This window comes from Paroedura picta, chromosome 3 (assembly GCF_049243985.1).
Source record: "Paroedura picta isolate Pp20150507F chromosome 3, Ppicta_v3.0, whole genome shotgun sequence".
Taxonomy (NCBI): Eukaryota; Metazoa; Chordata; class Lepidosauria; order Squamata; family Gekkonidae; genus Paroedura; species Paroedura picta.
In genome coordinates this window covers 53,427,513-53,443,301 of record NC_135371.1, presented here as the reverse complement: position 1 = coordinate 53,443,301, position 15,789 = coordinate 53,427,513, and the positions used below count along the sequence as shown (strand labels likewise).

At 40.4% G+C, this 15,789-nt stretch overlaps 1 protein-coding gene across 20 annotated transcripts in view; it reads left to right on the top strand.

Annotated features, from left to right (window-relative positions):
* Window positions 1-15,789, top strand: part of ATP2B2 (ATPase plasma membrane Ca2+ transporting 2) — a 658,100-nt gene that overhangs the window by 529,216 nt on the left and 113,095 nt on the right. For 10 of the 20 annotated variants that reach the window (XR_013229055.1, XR_013229056.1, XM_077325715.1 and 7 more), the window contains 3 exons: window positions 1,446-1,571; window positions 4,864-4,896; window positions 11,239-11,334. Coding sequence is in view for 18 of the 20 variants with exons in the window: in XM_077325715.1 (XP_077181830.1) it covers window positions 1,446-1,571; window positions 4,864-4,896; window positions 11,239-11,334 (255 nt within the window). In the remaining 2 variants the exon portion in view is untranslated. The remainder of the gene's footprint in view (window positions 1-1,445; window positions 1,572-4,863; window positions 4,897-11,238; window positions 11,335-15,789) is intronic. The other 10 variants (XM_077325708.1, XM_077325710.1, XM_077325711.1 and 7 more) reach the window with 5 other exon arrangements.

The window sequence follows — 15,789 nt, the reverse complement described above, 5'->3', positions numbered from 1 at the left end:
GGGGTCATATGGTCTTTCCACTCCATATAGGTGATAAAGTAATTTTTCTGTATCTTTTCCTGTTTTCTGTAAACCGCCCTGAGCTCTCGGGGAGGGCGGTATATACATATAATAAATAAATAAATAAATAAATAAATAAATAAATAAATAAATAAATAAATAAATAAATAAACAAACAAATAATGTTTCTAATCCTCATGGTTAATTAATCTGAAGTAAATGATACTTTATGCTGCGGTTTTAGGCAAAAAAGAAAAAGAAAAAAGAAATTAAACCAGTGCAGAAGACAGGTCCATGCAAATTATGATGTAGCATTAATGAAAATTGAAAAGAGAACTATCATGATATATCTGGAGACAACCAAACAGTAGAGACTGATCACAACACCATGTCTTCTGTGTGAGTTTCTCAGGGATACCTGTCTGTTCCCTTTAGGAGTGACAGTGCTCTGCTATATAGATACAGTTTCAATCAAACATGGCAATTGGATGTTCATATAATGTCCAGTTTCTTACAAGCTATAGTATAGGAGGAGAGTTATTTTCTTGCACTTCTTTCTGTTTAGGTATATAATGTGTACTTTTTTATGGAATGAAAACTCACAATTGAAATAATTTAACTGACTGCCTTAATTGATACATGGATGTTCAGATCTAAATTTTAAGAAGGTGTTATTGATCTCTGGTATTTTAAAACATCTCAGCAGTTGGTTTCTCTTTCCTCACCCTCAGACATAATCTCTCAATCTGTTCCGGAACATCAGAGGTACAGGGAAGACCAGCCTGGAGCGCTGGTGAGAGGAGGTTTGGGTTCAGCAAGTGCAACGTGGTCAGAGTCTAGCTCTCAGGTTGAACACAGTGTAGGCAATTTGGCAACAGTATCAAGTTTGCATGCAAATTGTAGGTATAATCCAATTCCCCAGATCCTAATACTGATATGCAATTCAACGCTGGGTGTTTGTCTTTTTTGAAATCTAAATTTTTAAAAATTCAGTTGCATCACTGTTCCTGCTTCCCTTGCTTCTGACTAGAAGCAGTAAAAACCAGGATTTCCAAGCAGACTGTGTTTAATTATTATCATTCATCTTACTTTGGCTTATTCAATAATCTATCTATGGTTTATCATGGCCTCTGAATGCCTCCCATATGAATCCTTGTCTGAGATTATATTTGAAATGTGGATTTCTTGATTCACAGCTTGCGCTGTTAGCTACTATATCAGTTACCATTTTGAAAAGGTAGGCCACAAACTAGTGAACAGTTTGGCATGTTTAGGCATGTTGATTTCCATGATATTAAGCAATTTTTAACTGAAGATTAGGTCATAGCCTTAAAATACCAATTTGTCGCTCAACTATTCTTTTAAATCCTTTGTACCATTTGTACCAAATAAAATACTAATTACTAAAATGCAAATTACTGATGTCTGTATTTTACATTTTTTAGGTACCCATGTTATGGAAGGCTCAGGAAGAATGCTTGTTACTGCTGTGGGAGTTAATTCTCAGACAGGGATCATCTTCACTCTATTAGGTGCTGGTGGAGAAGAAGAGGAGAAGAAGGATAAGAAAGGTACAAGTTCAACCACAAGTCCTCAATCTTTCCTTACAAAGATCAGCATTGAGAATGTAGCTTTCAAAAAAGCACTTGAATTTACACGTTCTGACCTGGAAGAACCACAGACTCAAGAGTATATATATTTCCAACAGTTTACACCTTGTAATTTGTGAAGAAGGAAGAGAAAAGTTGTGCCTGACTCAGCTTCAGTCTAACCACTCAAGCAGATCTATTTTGTAGAATCACATTTTCATTATACACACACACACACACACACACACACACACACATCTTAAAATTATACCATTCTTTTCTTCCACCAGTTATATTTAAACAGGCATTCTACTTAAGGCTAGACAGCAAACAATATTTATTAAATGTTTGCTAATAATGTCTAATTTTGTAGTTGATGAGGAACTTGTACACACTGGGTTGGATCCCACAATGTCCTTATACTAGAATAGGAATCATGCTCCAGAGGAAAGAGTCTTTTTCAGAGGAAGATAGTCTTAGAGGAAGATAGTCTTAGGATCTAGCCCACTGCCTACAGGTGATCTGATTGAAGATAACCAAAGCCATGTTGAATCAGGCCCATCCAGTCCAAAACTCTGGGTTACACAGTGGTCAAAACCCAGATGCCATCAGGATGTCCATCAGCAGGGTCAGATGTTAACTATGAGAAATCTTTATTGGTTAGAAAGCCGCTCTGATCTCAGGTGGCTCCTACATGGTTTCCATGTGCGTAGTACTCAAGCCTTTTGAACTAGTAATAAATGACAAAGCCTGGAGAAAATAAAATCTTCCTAGATTACAAGTACTGGAGAATCAATAATAGACTTTGTCATATACATCCTTAAATCTTTCTTCACAATTCTTTCAAGCCGTCTTCCTGTATGTCTCATTTAAATAAATTAAAATGTTTGTTTCCTTTATAAAACATACTTCACTGGGACCAGTTATGCATGGGGGTAGAAAGTCCAGGCTGGTGGCAAAGGGGCAGTGGGGCCAATTCCCAATTATGCACATTGTCACCACCATCCTGGCCGCCTCCCAGCCCTGGCCCAGAGCCTCTGATGGCCCACAGTAAGGAAACACGGATACTTCTGTGTTCCCTGTGTTGCTATGGTCACCATCAGTGGCCCTACTGGGCTGGACCCATGCATAATGGAAGAGCAGGACTTGGCTCCTCCACCAACCTACAGTGTTTCTGCAGGGACACAGACCGCCACAGACAGCTTCATGGCACCGCAGAGCCAAATGGGGTGGTCTGTCATCCCACTCCCATTGTGTGATGGGACCCCAATGCTCCCCTTGCTGCTGCTGCATGGCACAATTGGCTCTTCCGGTCCTGGCATTGTGTGTGCGCACACACAACATTGGGGTGGTCAGCATGCACCAAAGGATTCCATCCCCCACGCGTACTTGGGATTCAGATTTGAATGAAGCCGATTTGGACTGATTCAGATTCGAATGAAGCTGATTCGGACCGATTCAGATTTGGATGAAGCCGATTTGGACCAATTCAGTTTCAGATTTGATCAATTCAGATCGATTTGTATTCAGCCAAATTGTCCAAATCGATTCAGAGCCAACGGAAGTCAATGGCACCATTGAGTTGCATTGGAAATCCTGCTTCCCCGCCTTTCCCAGAGGCTGGGGGGAGGAGTGTAAGTTACACCCTTCAAACTTATAGGGTAGCTCCAGGAGGGTCTTCTGTGACTCCCCTCACCTCCAATTTTCAAGAATATTGGACCAAGGTGTCTAATCCTAGGGGCTTCCAAAGAGGGTGCCCCCATCCTATTATATCCTATGGGACCGACTCTCTAGACTGATGTTGGTTCCCATCAAATTGATTCGGGCAATTCAGATGCTGATTGAAGTTGATTTGGACCGTCCTGAATTGATTGTGCTCAAATCGAGCTCGATTCGACCGATTTGGACACCATTCGGGCCAAATCGCTCAACCCTAATTGGGATTCTACTATATGTATACAATTGAACACAGGTTTGTTATAAAATCATGTATAGAGTAGAAAAACACATGGAATATTTCTTTCCTCACGTGAAATTATGTCAAACCTTTGCACATATTTCATTATTGTAGACAAGTTTAATATGTAGTGATTCATAGTGGAACTTTAAAAAACACATGTCCCATTTCTCTCCTAGCCAGATTCATTTTCAGAGGTTTTTAATATGGACAGTGTAAAAAGGGGATGTCTAGAATGTATGGTCAGTATAGTTTTTCTATAGGACATCGCACAGACACACACAATGCTGCCTTGTACTGAATCAGAGCCTTGATCCATCAGAGTCAGCACTGCCTACTCAAACTGGCAGCAGCTCCCCAGTGTCTTAGCCTGAGGCCTTACATATTACCTGATCCTTTTAACTGGAGATTCTGAGAACTGGATCTGGAGCCTTCCACATACCAAGTATATGCTCTGCCACTAAGCCACAGCCCATTTGATTTTAGACATGATGAATAGGTTTTTTACGATATTTTCTACATCCATCAATATATATTGAGCTCTGGGTTTGACTGAAGCTGTGGCGGTTGCATTCAGGCTACTTTTCTCTGTTTCTTGCTGAAAAATGACTCTGATATGATCACTGGGGATTAAAATCTATTGTACAGGGTATCAGCAATGGGTGACTCAAAGTGTTATAGTTACTGTTAATTTAATTTAGGCCAATATTGTGTGAATTTAAAAAAAAACACTGGCTGCCTACTTTTAGACAGCACATCACTGCCTACAGTTTGTGCCTGCTTTTCTGTTAGAAAATCATGCTCTTAACTCTGTAAATATATCTTGTTTCTTGAAAAAAAATATTTAGTTCATTCTTCCTCCATATTTTTGGTTTAAAAAGGGGCAACCTGCCTGTCTGAATTGTCAACTAAGTAAAAAGGGGTTGCATTTGTCATATAACTTCCATAAAATAACATTACACATCCAACTAAGCATCTAACAAAATGCTTTTTAAAATTTCTGCTACACAATCATTCTAGTAAGTCTCGTATGGTTTAAGACAGATTTCATGGAACTGCAGTTTCCCAAGTCCCATTCCTTGTGCCTTCTCTGTTCCCTCAAATAGGGCTTATATAGGATTCCATCATGAGGTTCAATGATGCAGCAACAAAGCTCACTGGATTATATCCCTGAGTTCTTGGCACTAGCAGCATACATTTATTGTATGTCTGCCTGAAGTTTTCTGAAACCCTAAAAGTTATACCTGTTTGCATGTTAGCCTTCTCTAGGTGTATACCTTTCTCCTTCATTAACATTTTGTAAAAATCATTGTACAGGTATGAAAAGGGAGGATGGACATCAGCTTCCAGGTAGAGTAAGAAAGAAAAGGTTGAAGCTTTTAACTGGAATTCTCCCGCAAATGGTTCTGCATATTAGACCTGAGTGAATGGTCAAAAAGCCAAAAACAAAAAAAAAGTGTATTCGGTATAATTGAAACTATAAGGGAAATTCTGATTGGGTTGTGTATGACCCCTATTATGTGAGGTCATTCTGTCTATACTGCTTTAAATTCTTCAGAACAGTGCATTTCAAGTTTGGTTGCAAAGTTACAGTATATCACATGTTTTAATACAATCTGCAATGATTACTGTGAATATCCAAATATATACTGAAAATCAGTTTCACCAAACAGAACAGTGTCATTATAATCTCTTTGGTGCTACAGGGAATTTTAAATGTACAATAAATTGAACTGGATTCAGAGAACTACTTTAAGCATGTCCAAGGGCCTGAGCAAATGCAGTGGGATTTTTCCTTTGAACATTTTCCTTTTAACTCCTCTGTGCTTCATAAATGATTTCTGATTCTGATATGGTGGTTGTGAAAATTCATATCTGAAGTCCCACTGAGCACATCAAAAAGAGCAAGAGTCCAATGGCACCTTAAAGACTAACAAAATTTGTGGCAGGTTATGAGCTTTTGTGAGTCCCTGCTCACTTCTTCAGATACAGCTAGAATATGAGTAATGTAAAGGTAAAGGTAGAGCCTCTTGTGGCGCAGAGTGATAAGGCAGCCGTCTGAAAGCTTTGCCCATGAGGCTGGGAGTTCAATCCCAGCAGCCGGCTCAAGGTTGACTCAGCCTTCCATCCTTCCGAGGTCGGTAAAATGAGTACCCAGCTTGCTGGGGGGTAAACGGTCATGACTGGGGAAGGCACTGGCAAACCACCCCGTATTGAGTCTGCCATGAAAACGCTGGAGGGCGTCACCCCAAGGGTCAGACATGACTCGGTGCTTGCACAGGGGATACCTTTACCTTTACCTTTACCTTTAAAGGTAAAGGTAAGAGCCTCTTGTGGCGCAGGGTGGTAAGGCAGCAGAAATGCTGTCTCAAGCTGTCTGCCCATGAGGCTGACAGCCTTCCATCCTTCCGAGGTCGGTAAAATGAGTATCCAGCTTGCTGGGGAGTAAACAGTAATGACTGGGGAAGGCACTGGCAAACCAAATTTTGTGGTACCTATAAAGGTAAAGGTATCCCCTGTGCAAGCACTGGATCATGTCTGTCCCTTGGAGTGACGCCCTCTAGCGTTTTCATGGCAGACTCAATACGGGGTGGTTTGCCAGTGCCTTCCGCAGTCATTACCGTTCTCAGTTCTCAGAATCTCCAGAATATGAGTACATCTGTCCTTATACCCTGGAGAGGGAAAATATTTTAATATTTTTATAAAACTTTTATCCAGAGTTTTTAAAAATACAACATAGGAAAGAAAAAAGTTACAAAAAACAAAGAAGTAAGAGATAAAAAGAAAAAACAGAAGAGATTTAGAGAGGCTTCCAATGCTATCAGTGATGATTATTGCTTTCAGTTACACTATGATAATATATATAAAAATTTAAGATAACTCTTTTTTCTATACTTTCATCGTTTTCCCCTTAGTCCCCAAACCATAGACGATCATTTCATTTTGGTTTGTGTCATGCAGAAAGTCCATAAAAGGCTTCCAACTGTCAAAATTGCTGCTGTTCTAGTTTCTTTAATTAAAGCAGTAAGTTTGGCCCCTTCAGCCAGTTCAACCATCTTTAGCAACCATTTTTCAGTCATAGGTAATAATGAGCTTTTCCATTTTTGAACATTGGTGGATCCCTTAATAGAGGCTAAATCCAGACCCTCACTCCCAATGAGAGTTTTTGGCCCCTAGTTGGACAGAGGGAGAGGGTGGGGGGTTAGAACACTGTATCGCCATCTTTTAATGTTTATTGTTCAAGTTTAACATTTTAAGGGGTTTTTTTTGGTTATACTGGTTTTTGTTGTTTTATTTAAAAAATGCTGTGAGTTTAATTGGTGAGCGGTGGTTATAAATATGACAAATAAATAAACAAACAAATATATAACAGTCTCATTGTTGTAGCTATATAGAGAATAAAAGTTCCCTTTTTCCAAATTCCATTAATCTCAAAATAAATGTTTGTGTATCTCAGTCTTTAATATCTTCTGGATTAAATCATGTATTTGTATATTTAAAAATTCCCTTCCTACATGTCCACCAAAGATGAAAAATGCCCCTTCGTGTTGATCACATTTTCAACAAGTAGTGGGTATATTTTTATACTTTGTTGATAACTTTTCAGGCAACTAGTATCATAGATACATAATTTTATAAAAGTTCTCCTTGAGATTAGGGTTTAATGTAAATATAATGAGACTCTTCATCCACATTTCCCCCCATTGTTCCATTGATATATCATATCCAACATTTTTGCCCATTTTACTATACATTCTTTCACAGATTCTTCTGTCTCAAATTTCAACCAAATTTTACATATCTTAGGTGTGATATGTTCATAATCTGTACATAATTGTATTTCCAAAACAATCTTATTGGTAAAAACCATGTGCTTTTTATCTGCCTTAAATCTTTCTAATAATTGTACATAAAGGAACCATTGACAAGAGTATTCTTCATCTATCAAGTTTTCTCGTGTCTTCATTTTAGTTTCCTTGTGAAAAGTCCAGTATAGCAACATATGTTAACAATTTATTTTTAAACATAATTTATCTCCTGCAGAAACCTTGTGTAGAAATTCATAATGGTGGTTTTGCCCATAACCTGCATTTATTTTTGTTCCATATTTTTTAAATGGCACATCTAAAAAATTATTTTTAAATTCTGTATTAATCTTTGTTTTGTCATACCAAAGACACATGTGCCATCCAAATATCAGATCAAATCTTTGAAGTCCAATAGCCATTTATTCTTCAATTCATCACAGTCTTTCATCCAAACTAAACAGCAGACCACAAAACATGTATGCTAGTAAAGGTTGTCTGAGGCTGACCACAAAATACAGTTAAGTAAACCCAAATCATCTCATTCCTTTGGATCTTGCAAAAATTTAAGTTTTACTTTTGGTTTTTTACTTTCCCAGACAAATTTAGATACACCTTTCTGCCTTTGTTTGAATGATACATCAAAGATCAAAACAGGTATTGTCTGAAATAAAAATAACATTTTGGAAAGCACATTCATTTTTATCACTGAAATTCTACCCAGCGGTGATTGGTGTATTTTTTTCTATTTCATCATGTCTTTTTTCAATTAATTCAAAACCTTTACATAATTATTCTGAAATAACATACAATTCATATTTGACAATGTAATACCCAGACATTTTACTTTCTTTCAAACCTTAAATCCCTCATCAGTTCCATCTGATTTTGTAAGTAAAACAAACTCAAACAAAATGCAACAAAATAGTTTCTTGTTAAAGAACAAGATTTCCCAGTAATCTCAAAAAACTGGACTTCTTCACTTTCCACAAGTTAGTCTATAAACATGTCTCCATTTAGAGTCAGAGAAAAAAGATTCACACCATAGCAATGTGTTATCCTTACAGATAAAATCTCTGTCCATCAATCAAGTCCATTCCTCATCAATCATTTTTGAGTATACAATTTTGAGTATGCAAACACAGAGTGGAGTTAAATTAAAATTCCCACCTCTGTCTCAGTTGCAAGAAACATCAATTTCTTGTCACCTGAATAGAGAAAGCAGTCATTAGAGGAATGCGTGAGCTATCTCTGTATCTCTCTTTTAACTAAATTTGTCTCAAAGAGCCCTTTGGCTGTTAATCTAGTCTGCATTGCTCTTTTCATGGAAGCAGGAAGCATTCAGTCTGCCATCCAGGTCATACTGTAAGCCCAAGAATCTCAAGAAGCCAAGAATCTTGATTTCAGATGCTGAATGACAATAGCAGGTAAATAAAAATAATAGGCTTGATTGGGTGTGTAGGTGTGGAGAAATCAACATTGGTAATGTATCACGAAACCTAGGTCTTAATACAGTCCCGGAGATTGCATTATCTTGAGCTTCATTATCAGTTGCAATTCAAAAATCTCCCTTTGAAATTCCTTAGCAAGAGAACCGCTACTCTTAGGTCAACAACTGAATGTCCTAGAAAGTTAAAAATCCCCCCCCCCCCCCCGGGTTTTAATGCTGTGGTTTCTAATGTCAGACTTGTGTGCATTTATTCTTTATTGTAGGGACTGGCCTGTTTTTCCTATATAGGAAGGGCATTGCTGAAACATGATGACATAAATCACATTAGAGGATGAGCAGGAGTATGAACCTGAGATGGTACTTCTGGTGTTGCTGGGTCCAGTTATGGTATTTCTAGAATCTATATGACCGATTATGGACGGGGCGGAATGCCTGGGCTGGTGGTGACAGGACTACATGGCTTATCCCAATTATGCCCAATGTCACTACCATCCCGGGCCCGACTACCAAGCCCTGGCCCGACTCATGCCCGCAGATGCCCTGTGGTAAGGGAATATGGAATATTCTTCATTCCCTGAGATGCCACAGGCTCCATTGGGGCCTAGGATCAGCCAGCCCTGTGCGTAATTGAAGAGCCAGGCCTTTGTGTCCCTGTCTTCCCCCAACTTATTGCATCCCCGCAGGGACCCCACTCACCCCTGCCAGGTTCGTGGAATCATGGAGCTGGATGGGGTATTCCCCACCCCCACCTAGGCGGGGGAGTGGCATGCCACTCCCCTGCCATAGTGTGGTGGGGGCCCCCTGCACCCCACTCCCCCCCACTGCCCCTACCACTGTCACAAAGCATACCCGACGCTTCTAGACCCACATTGTGCGCATGCAGCCGTTATGGCAGGGCAGGCCGCGTACACTGGGGGAAGCCCTCCCCCGTGCATACGTGGGGAACAATGGGGCATCCCACCCTGCTGCAATGGCACAGCGGCAGCCCAGCGTGACTGCTGCCATGCATAATAGGTCTATGAGAGCAAAGTTCGCTGTCTCATTATTAATGCTGATGTCTTTACCCCATTCCACCCCTCTGCACATTGCACCTAATCCAATCAAGCCTGCTATTGTCATTTGGCAACTGAAATCACTCTACTTTCCAACGCATTAGTACAGATAGACTCACATTCTAGCTGTATCTGACTAACCAAAGCTGTCACAAATGTTGATAGTCTATAAGGTGCTACCAAACTCTTTCTGTTTTCTACTGCTACAGACAAACTGGGCTATTCATCTTGATCCACTTCATTGGGCACATAGAATTATTTGTATAAATCTTTTGATTTGGATCAGTTTCCCAAACTGCAATGAACTCTATCCCCTATATTCTTTTGCTATAAACACATGGCTTTCAGACAGGTAGAAGAATCATATACATTTGCATGCTTTCTTACACATATTAAATTAAGGGTTTCAGTTAGTTATAACATACCATGTCAATTTATACCATCAATTAGCTATACCATATCATGTCAGTTTGGAACTGAGGTTAGTAAACTGAACTATTTTCTCCAAAACCTAAATTCCAAAATTTGAAGGGGGAAAAAAGCCCTCTAAAGTGTTTGGAATGTTCAGTTCAGAATCAGCTTGAAATGTTTTGTGCTGGATAAATTAATAAATGCCAAAATAGCAACAACAAAAAAAGACTTCAGATTTATTATTTGTTGTGGACTGTTCACTCAGCTCTGGCCCAGATGAGCTCAATCAACATAAAAATCTGCTGGGAATATTTGCTTCCTTCTGATTTTAAGGAACGCCTTGACTGACCTATTCCCTTTTATGAGGAAAACTGACAATTAACATTGTGATTTTCTTTTCTGTCACCATCCAAAGAAAAACAGCATATTGGTAACAAAAAATATTTTGTAGACCTTGAACTGAATTTATTGCAGAGCACCAGATGTGGAAAATGGTTATTAAATAGGCACTTTTTAGATGCATACATAAAGTAGTTTCATTCTAGAAATAGTGATATGTGGATTGTTTTTTTTTAAACTAAGATGGTTTTTGAAAGTGCAGTTACTTAATCCTAATTTTTTCTTCAATTAAAATGCCTACTTAAAAAAAAATTAAAATGCCTGCATAGAGGAGCACAGATTCAGAAGTACATAGTACTGTGTAAAATTAGTTCTCACCAACTCTGTTAACTCTGTTAAATGTCTTTCACATTTCCTTTTATAATATTTCATGTATGAGTTTTTTGTTTACCACTTTTGTAACATTCTTGTAATAACATTCATTTTTAGACATTCCGTTACTTAATTTAAAACAGTTGTTTCAGAGAAACCCCCACAAAAGCCATATTAGTCCATAAATGTTATTGTTTCTGTCATGTGAAATTGTTCATATTATTATGATTTATCCTTTTTTCTTTTATTCATTATTACTCAGTAGATTCTTCCCATCCTTCCTTCCACCCTCCTTCAACTACAGATGGGGCAGCAGGTGCAAATGCCACTGATAATGCAAATGCCAGCTTAGTCAATGGTACGTTAAGAACACCTAGCTTGTTTTTATTTGATGGATTTTTCTCCTGACTATATAAGCTTCCCTATTTCTCTTTTGAACTGCACAGATGTCGTATGTGCATGCGATTCTCTTGTGAGAGCTCTTATTTTACCGCAGCTTATAAGAGGCGCCACAAATTGTCTTACTAGCCAGTCAAATCTTCATTTCTCATTGAAGCAAAAATGGGGAGAAAACAAGCAGGATTAAGGATTTAAAAAACCACCTCATTGTTTAAAACGATCATAAGTGATTTACGAGTTCATTAAGTTAAATCCATTCCCTCTCTCTCACACACACATGCATACTCACAAGGTTTTCAGTGTCAAACTGTTGCTGCCATGCTTTTTCATGTATCTTTCAAAGAAAGCATGATTTTAAACGTTTTTCATTCTACTCTTCCAGTGTGGCACTCTCATAAGCATTCATGGTCTCCATGTAGCTTTGGGAAACAATTCTGCTGGGGTCAGGAATCTGGCTTAAAACCAACCAGTATCAGTGTAGTGCTGGTGTGCTGCTTTCCCACATCCTGTCCCCTTCCCAGTCAGTGCTGACCAAAGCAGCAGATTCACATTAAGCAGCAAAATGTTTCCATGTCCTCTTGTGCATGTGCTTGGATATGGATTCATCTATTTCCAAATTATAAGTTCTGTTTTGAAACATTGGATGTGTCTTAGGCCAGTTTCTTCACTCCATTTCTTGGCATGCCCATTCTATAAAATACCTCTTAAGGAGATACATTTGTAGTACATCTATGTGGGTGGTTCATGTCTGGATAGGACTCTTGTGTTGTAAAGTACTATAACAGCTGTTACATTAATTTTCATGCTTCTAGGATCTATATAATGATTTCTTGTGAGCACCATTAACAGTGATAAAATAGGGATGTTGTATTATGCTTATGTTATTACTTACAATATATTTATACACATACAACTTAGCCTCATCTCCCAACTCTGAAATATTGTATTTTCTGGAGTCATGGAGGCCGACATGCCTGTGGATGTTTCTTATTCAGCAGAATGAAAATGTTATCTGCCAGTCTGACACATTGATACATTGGGAGAGCTTTGCTGCATAAGCCCTGGCAGAATGAGCCAGGAACCCTATAAGAGTGTAACGTGTTCTTTCACAGCTTCTGTTTGTTGCAATGGGGCTTCTGCATGAGAACTCCCCAGTGAATGTGGTGCCTTTAAGCAGTGGTCCCCAACCCCCGGTCCGGGGACTGGGACCGGTCTGTGGATCAGTCGGTACTGGGCCACGGCTCCTCCTTGTCCTCCTCCCCGGCTGCTGCCTTGGGGGCTGCCCTGCCATTCTGCTGCTGGCTCACCTTTGATGCTCTCTAGTGGCCACCATGGCTGGGGCTCCCCCTCGGCATGGCACTGCGCAGCTCCTGCTGGCAGCGCCCCCCAGCGGGCAGCGGGAAGCCAGGGGCACCGGCAGGAAAGTGAGTGGAGCAGGGGCTCAGGCGTCAGCAGCAACATCCCTTGGCAAAAGACTACCCCCCCCCCCGGGCCTCAGTAAAATTGTCAAGCGTTGACCGGTCCTCAGTGATAAAAAGGTTGGGGACCACTGCCTTTGGGAATAAGGACAATGTAAACAGTACTCAAGGAGGTAAGAAAGAAACCTAACCAGGAATGTAAGCCAAGCTCAAATCTAGCCAGAAGCCAAATAACTGCTTAGTTTTATGCAAACAATTTACTGTGCGGTTTTTAAACTTTGCTTTTGAGCAGCTGTTGTGTTACAACTTCTGTGCTGGAAATTCATGTCAAGTTGCAAATTCCCATTAACTTCAAAAGGCAGTTTTACCATAGGCAAGACGGCTGCTTTTTGAGGCAAGCAAATCTAAACTGCTTTTAGGCTCACCAAACCTGGGCATATTCTGCATTCCCAAATAAAAACTGTTTTAAATTGCAATGTTTTAAATTTAAACGTTTTAAATATACTCCATTGTATTTTAAAATGTTTGTGGTTCTGCATTCTGCAGGAAATTATCAAATACAACGTCCAAAGCAGTTCTACATCACAGAAAATCTGAGTCGTTGTATCTGCCTAGCCCCTCCCAATGGGTCTTCCAGTGTCTCCATGGTTTCTCATTAGTTTTAGTACATCCCCCAATGTTGCCATCTTCAGCTCCCACCCCTCCCTCGCCCCTGCGACCATCCCGTGTGGTTCTCCCAGTGGCTGTCATTCCACCATGTGCCCTGCCATTCCAGAGTAGTTTATCTGAGTGTAATGGATAATCCTTTCCATGCTTTCTTTGCAACGGTTTTCCTACTATAATACATTTCAATGGAGCCCATGCAAGTCACTTGGCATTCTTGCTGCCCCTTATTTCAAACGGGTCTTCCAGCATCTCCCATGGTTTCCAATGGGCATTCTTGTTATTCAAGACACAGTCACCTTGTGAGTAAGGCACCTTTCTAGATCAGTGAAAACACAAATCCCCCCTCCAGCAGGCAGGAGGTATCAGGAAATTTGAGGGCACCTTAATGCCAAAGCACTGGGAGGGATACAGCAAACCAAGAACAAATCCCCCCCCCCCCCTCACCTTCCTAGGACAATAAGAGATGCTGAATGCGGTTGCAGATCCACTGTGTTTCCCATAGTTTTCACTGAGAATTCTTGACTCAGCACAAGGGAGGGAGCAGGTTTTGTCCCTTTAAATTTTGAGTTCGTCTGCTCTGCAGCTGTGCCGTGTGCCTTCCCTCCCCGTCCCCACCTTTTAAAATTGTGGCTGTGCTCTAAGCCTTCTCTTGCCTCCCCCTTGGAATTTGCGTTTTGGGGACTTGTGCCCCTGTCACTGATCAGAGGTATAGCTTTGTAGTCACTGCCATAAATACCACAGGGTAATTTCTACTAATTTACATATGGCTCAGTTGCCAGGGCAAATGGCATGTTCATGAGATCGCTGACAAAGGCAGAGCTCCCATTGGTAGATGAAGGACTGTGAACAGAAAAGGGGAGGAGACCAAAAACACGCTGACATCTCTGCATTACAAAGAAGTGTTTTCAGCACTGTGACATGGGAAAAATCGGTGTTTACCCTCTTTCAGAAACAATGCTTAAAAGACGCTGTTATCATTATACCACATCCCTAACCACTTCCCCTTCTGAATCATACGGCTATCAGAATGTTCTGAAATTTCAAAATTCACATATGAGCTACATGGATTGAAAATAGTCTGAGAGACCACAATGTTCTAATGTTCAAAAGATCTTGTATAAACAAAGAATGCTTGCTAAGGTGCTTTCATTGTCTATGGGGAAAAGACTGCTGTCGATCCAGAAAAGCTTCTCAATATGGCCTTAAAAAAAGCATTACTAAGACTTTAAAAGAGGTTTGCATCACAGAATTTATAACAATGTGTTTCATGAAGTATGTTTAGTTTTGGACAGTTTCTGATCAACTAATTTCTGTCTTGAAAGTCAGGACTCTGGGGGTGCTAAGTATACACTACAGCAGTGGTCCCCAACCCCCGGTCCAGGGACTGGGACCGGGACCGGACCGTGGATCAGTCGGTACTGGGCCGCGGCTCCTCCTCGTCCGCCTCCCTGGCTTCTGCCTCGGGGGCTGCCCTGCTACTCTGCCGCTGGCTCACCTTTGGTGCTCTCCAGCGGCTGCCATAGCTGGGGCTCCCCCTCAGCATGGCACTGCATAGCTGCTGCTGGCAGTGCCCCCAACAGGTGGTGGGAAGTCAGGGGTGCCGGCGGGAAAGCAAGTGGAGCAGGGGCTCAGGTGGAGGCAGCGACGTCCCTCGGCAAAAGACTACCCCCCCCCCCGGGCCTCAGTAAAATTGTCAAGCATTGACCAGTCCCCGGTGATAAAAAGTTTGGGGACAACTGCATTACAGCATAATTTCTGTCTTTACAGTTATTTGCATAAAGCATTATTTGAGTGTAGCTTGTCGTGTCCAGTACACCATTATAAAACACAGATCCCTTTGGCTGTTATCATCTTTCTTCTTCCTTTTATGTTTTGTTCTTTGTACTTAAATAAGTAGTAAACATGGATAGCAGAAAAATTCTAAGGTGAAAAGCAAGGTGAGCTCTGGAAGATTATATATATATTAATATAAGAGGTAAATGGACAGGTGTGATGTTAGGGCTCCTGCCACCATCCCCTGCAAAGGAGCCTACATATGAATTTTTCCTACTGTGTCAAAAGGGAATAGTAAAAGGGCTGTGTTTCTCCTGAATATTCAAAATTCAAAACCTCTTGTGACACAGCTTCATTCTCCTACCAGCTTCGGTGCTCAGTCTCATAGATCTAGCTGTGGCCACCTGGTCTTTTCCACAGCTTACATTGAAAGTGATAAAAGAGTGCTTAAGGGGGAAATCCCTTTAGCTTTGTCCTCATAATACTCCCAGACCTTTCCCCATATTAACTGTCACAGGAAATTATTCTTCAATGGCACCTTGCCTGAAAATCTTAGC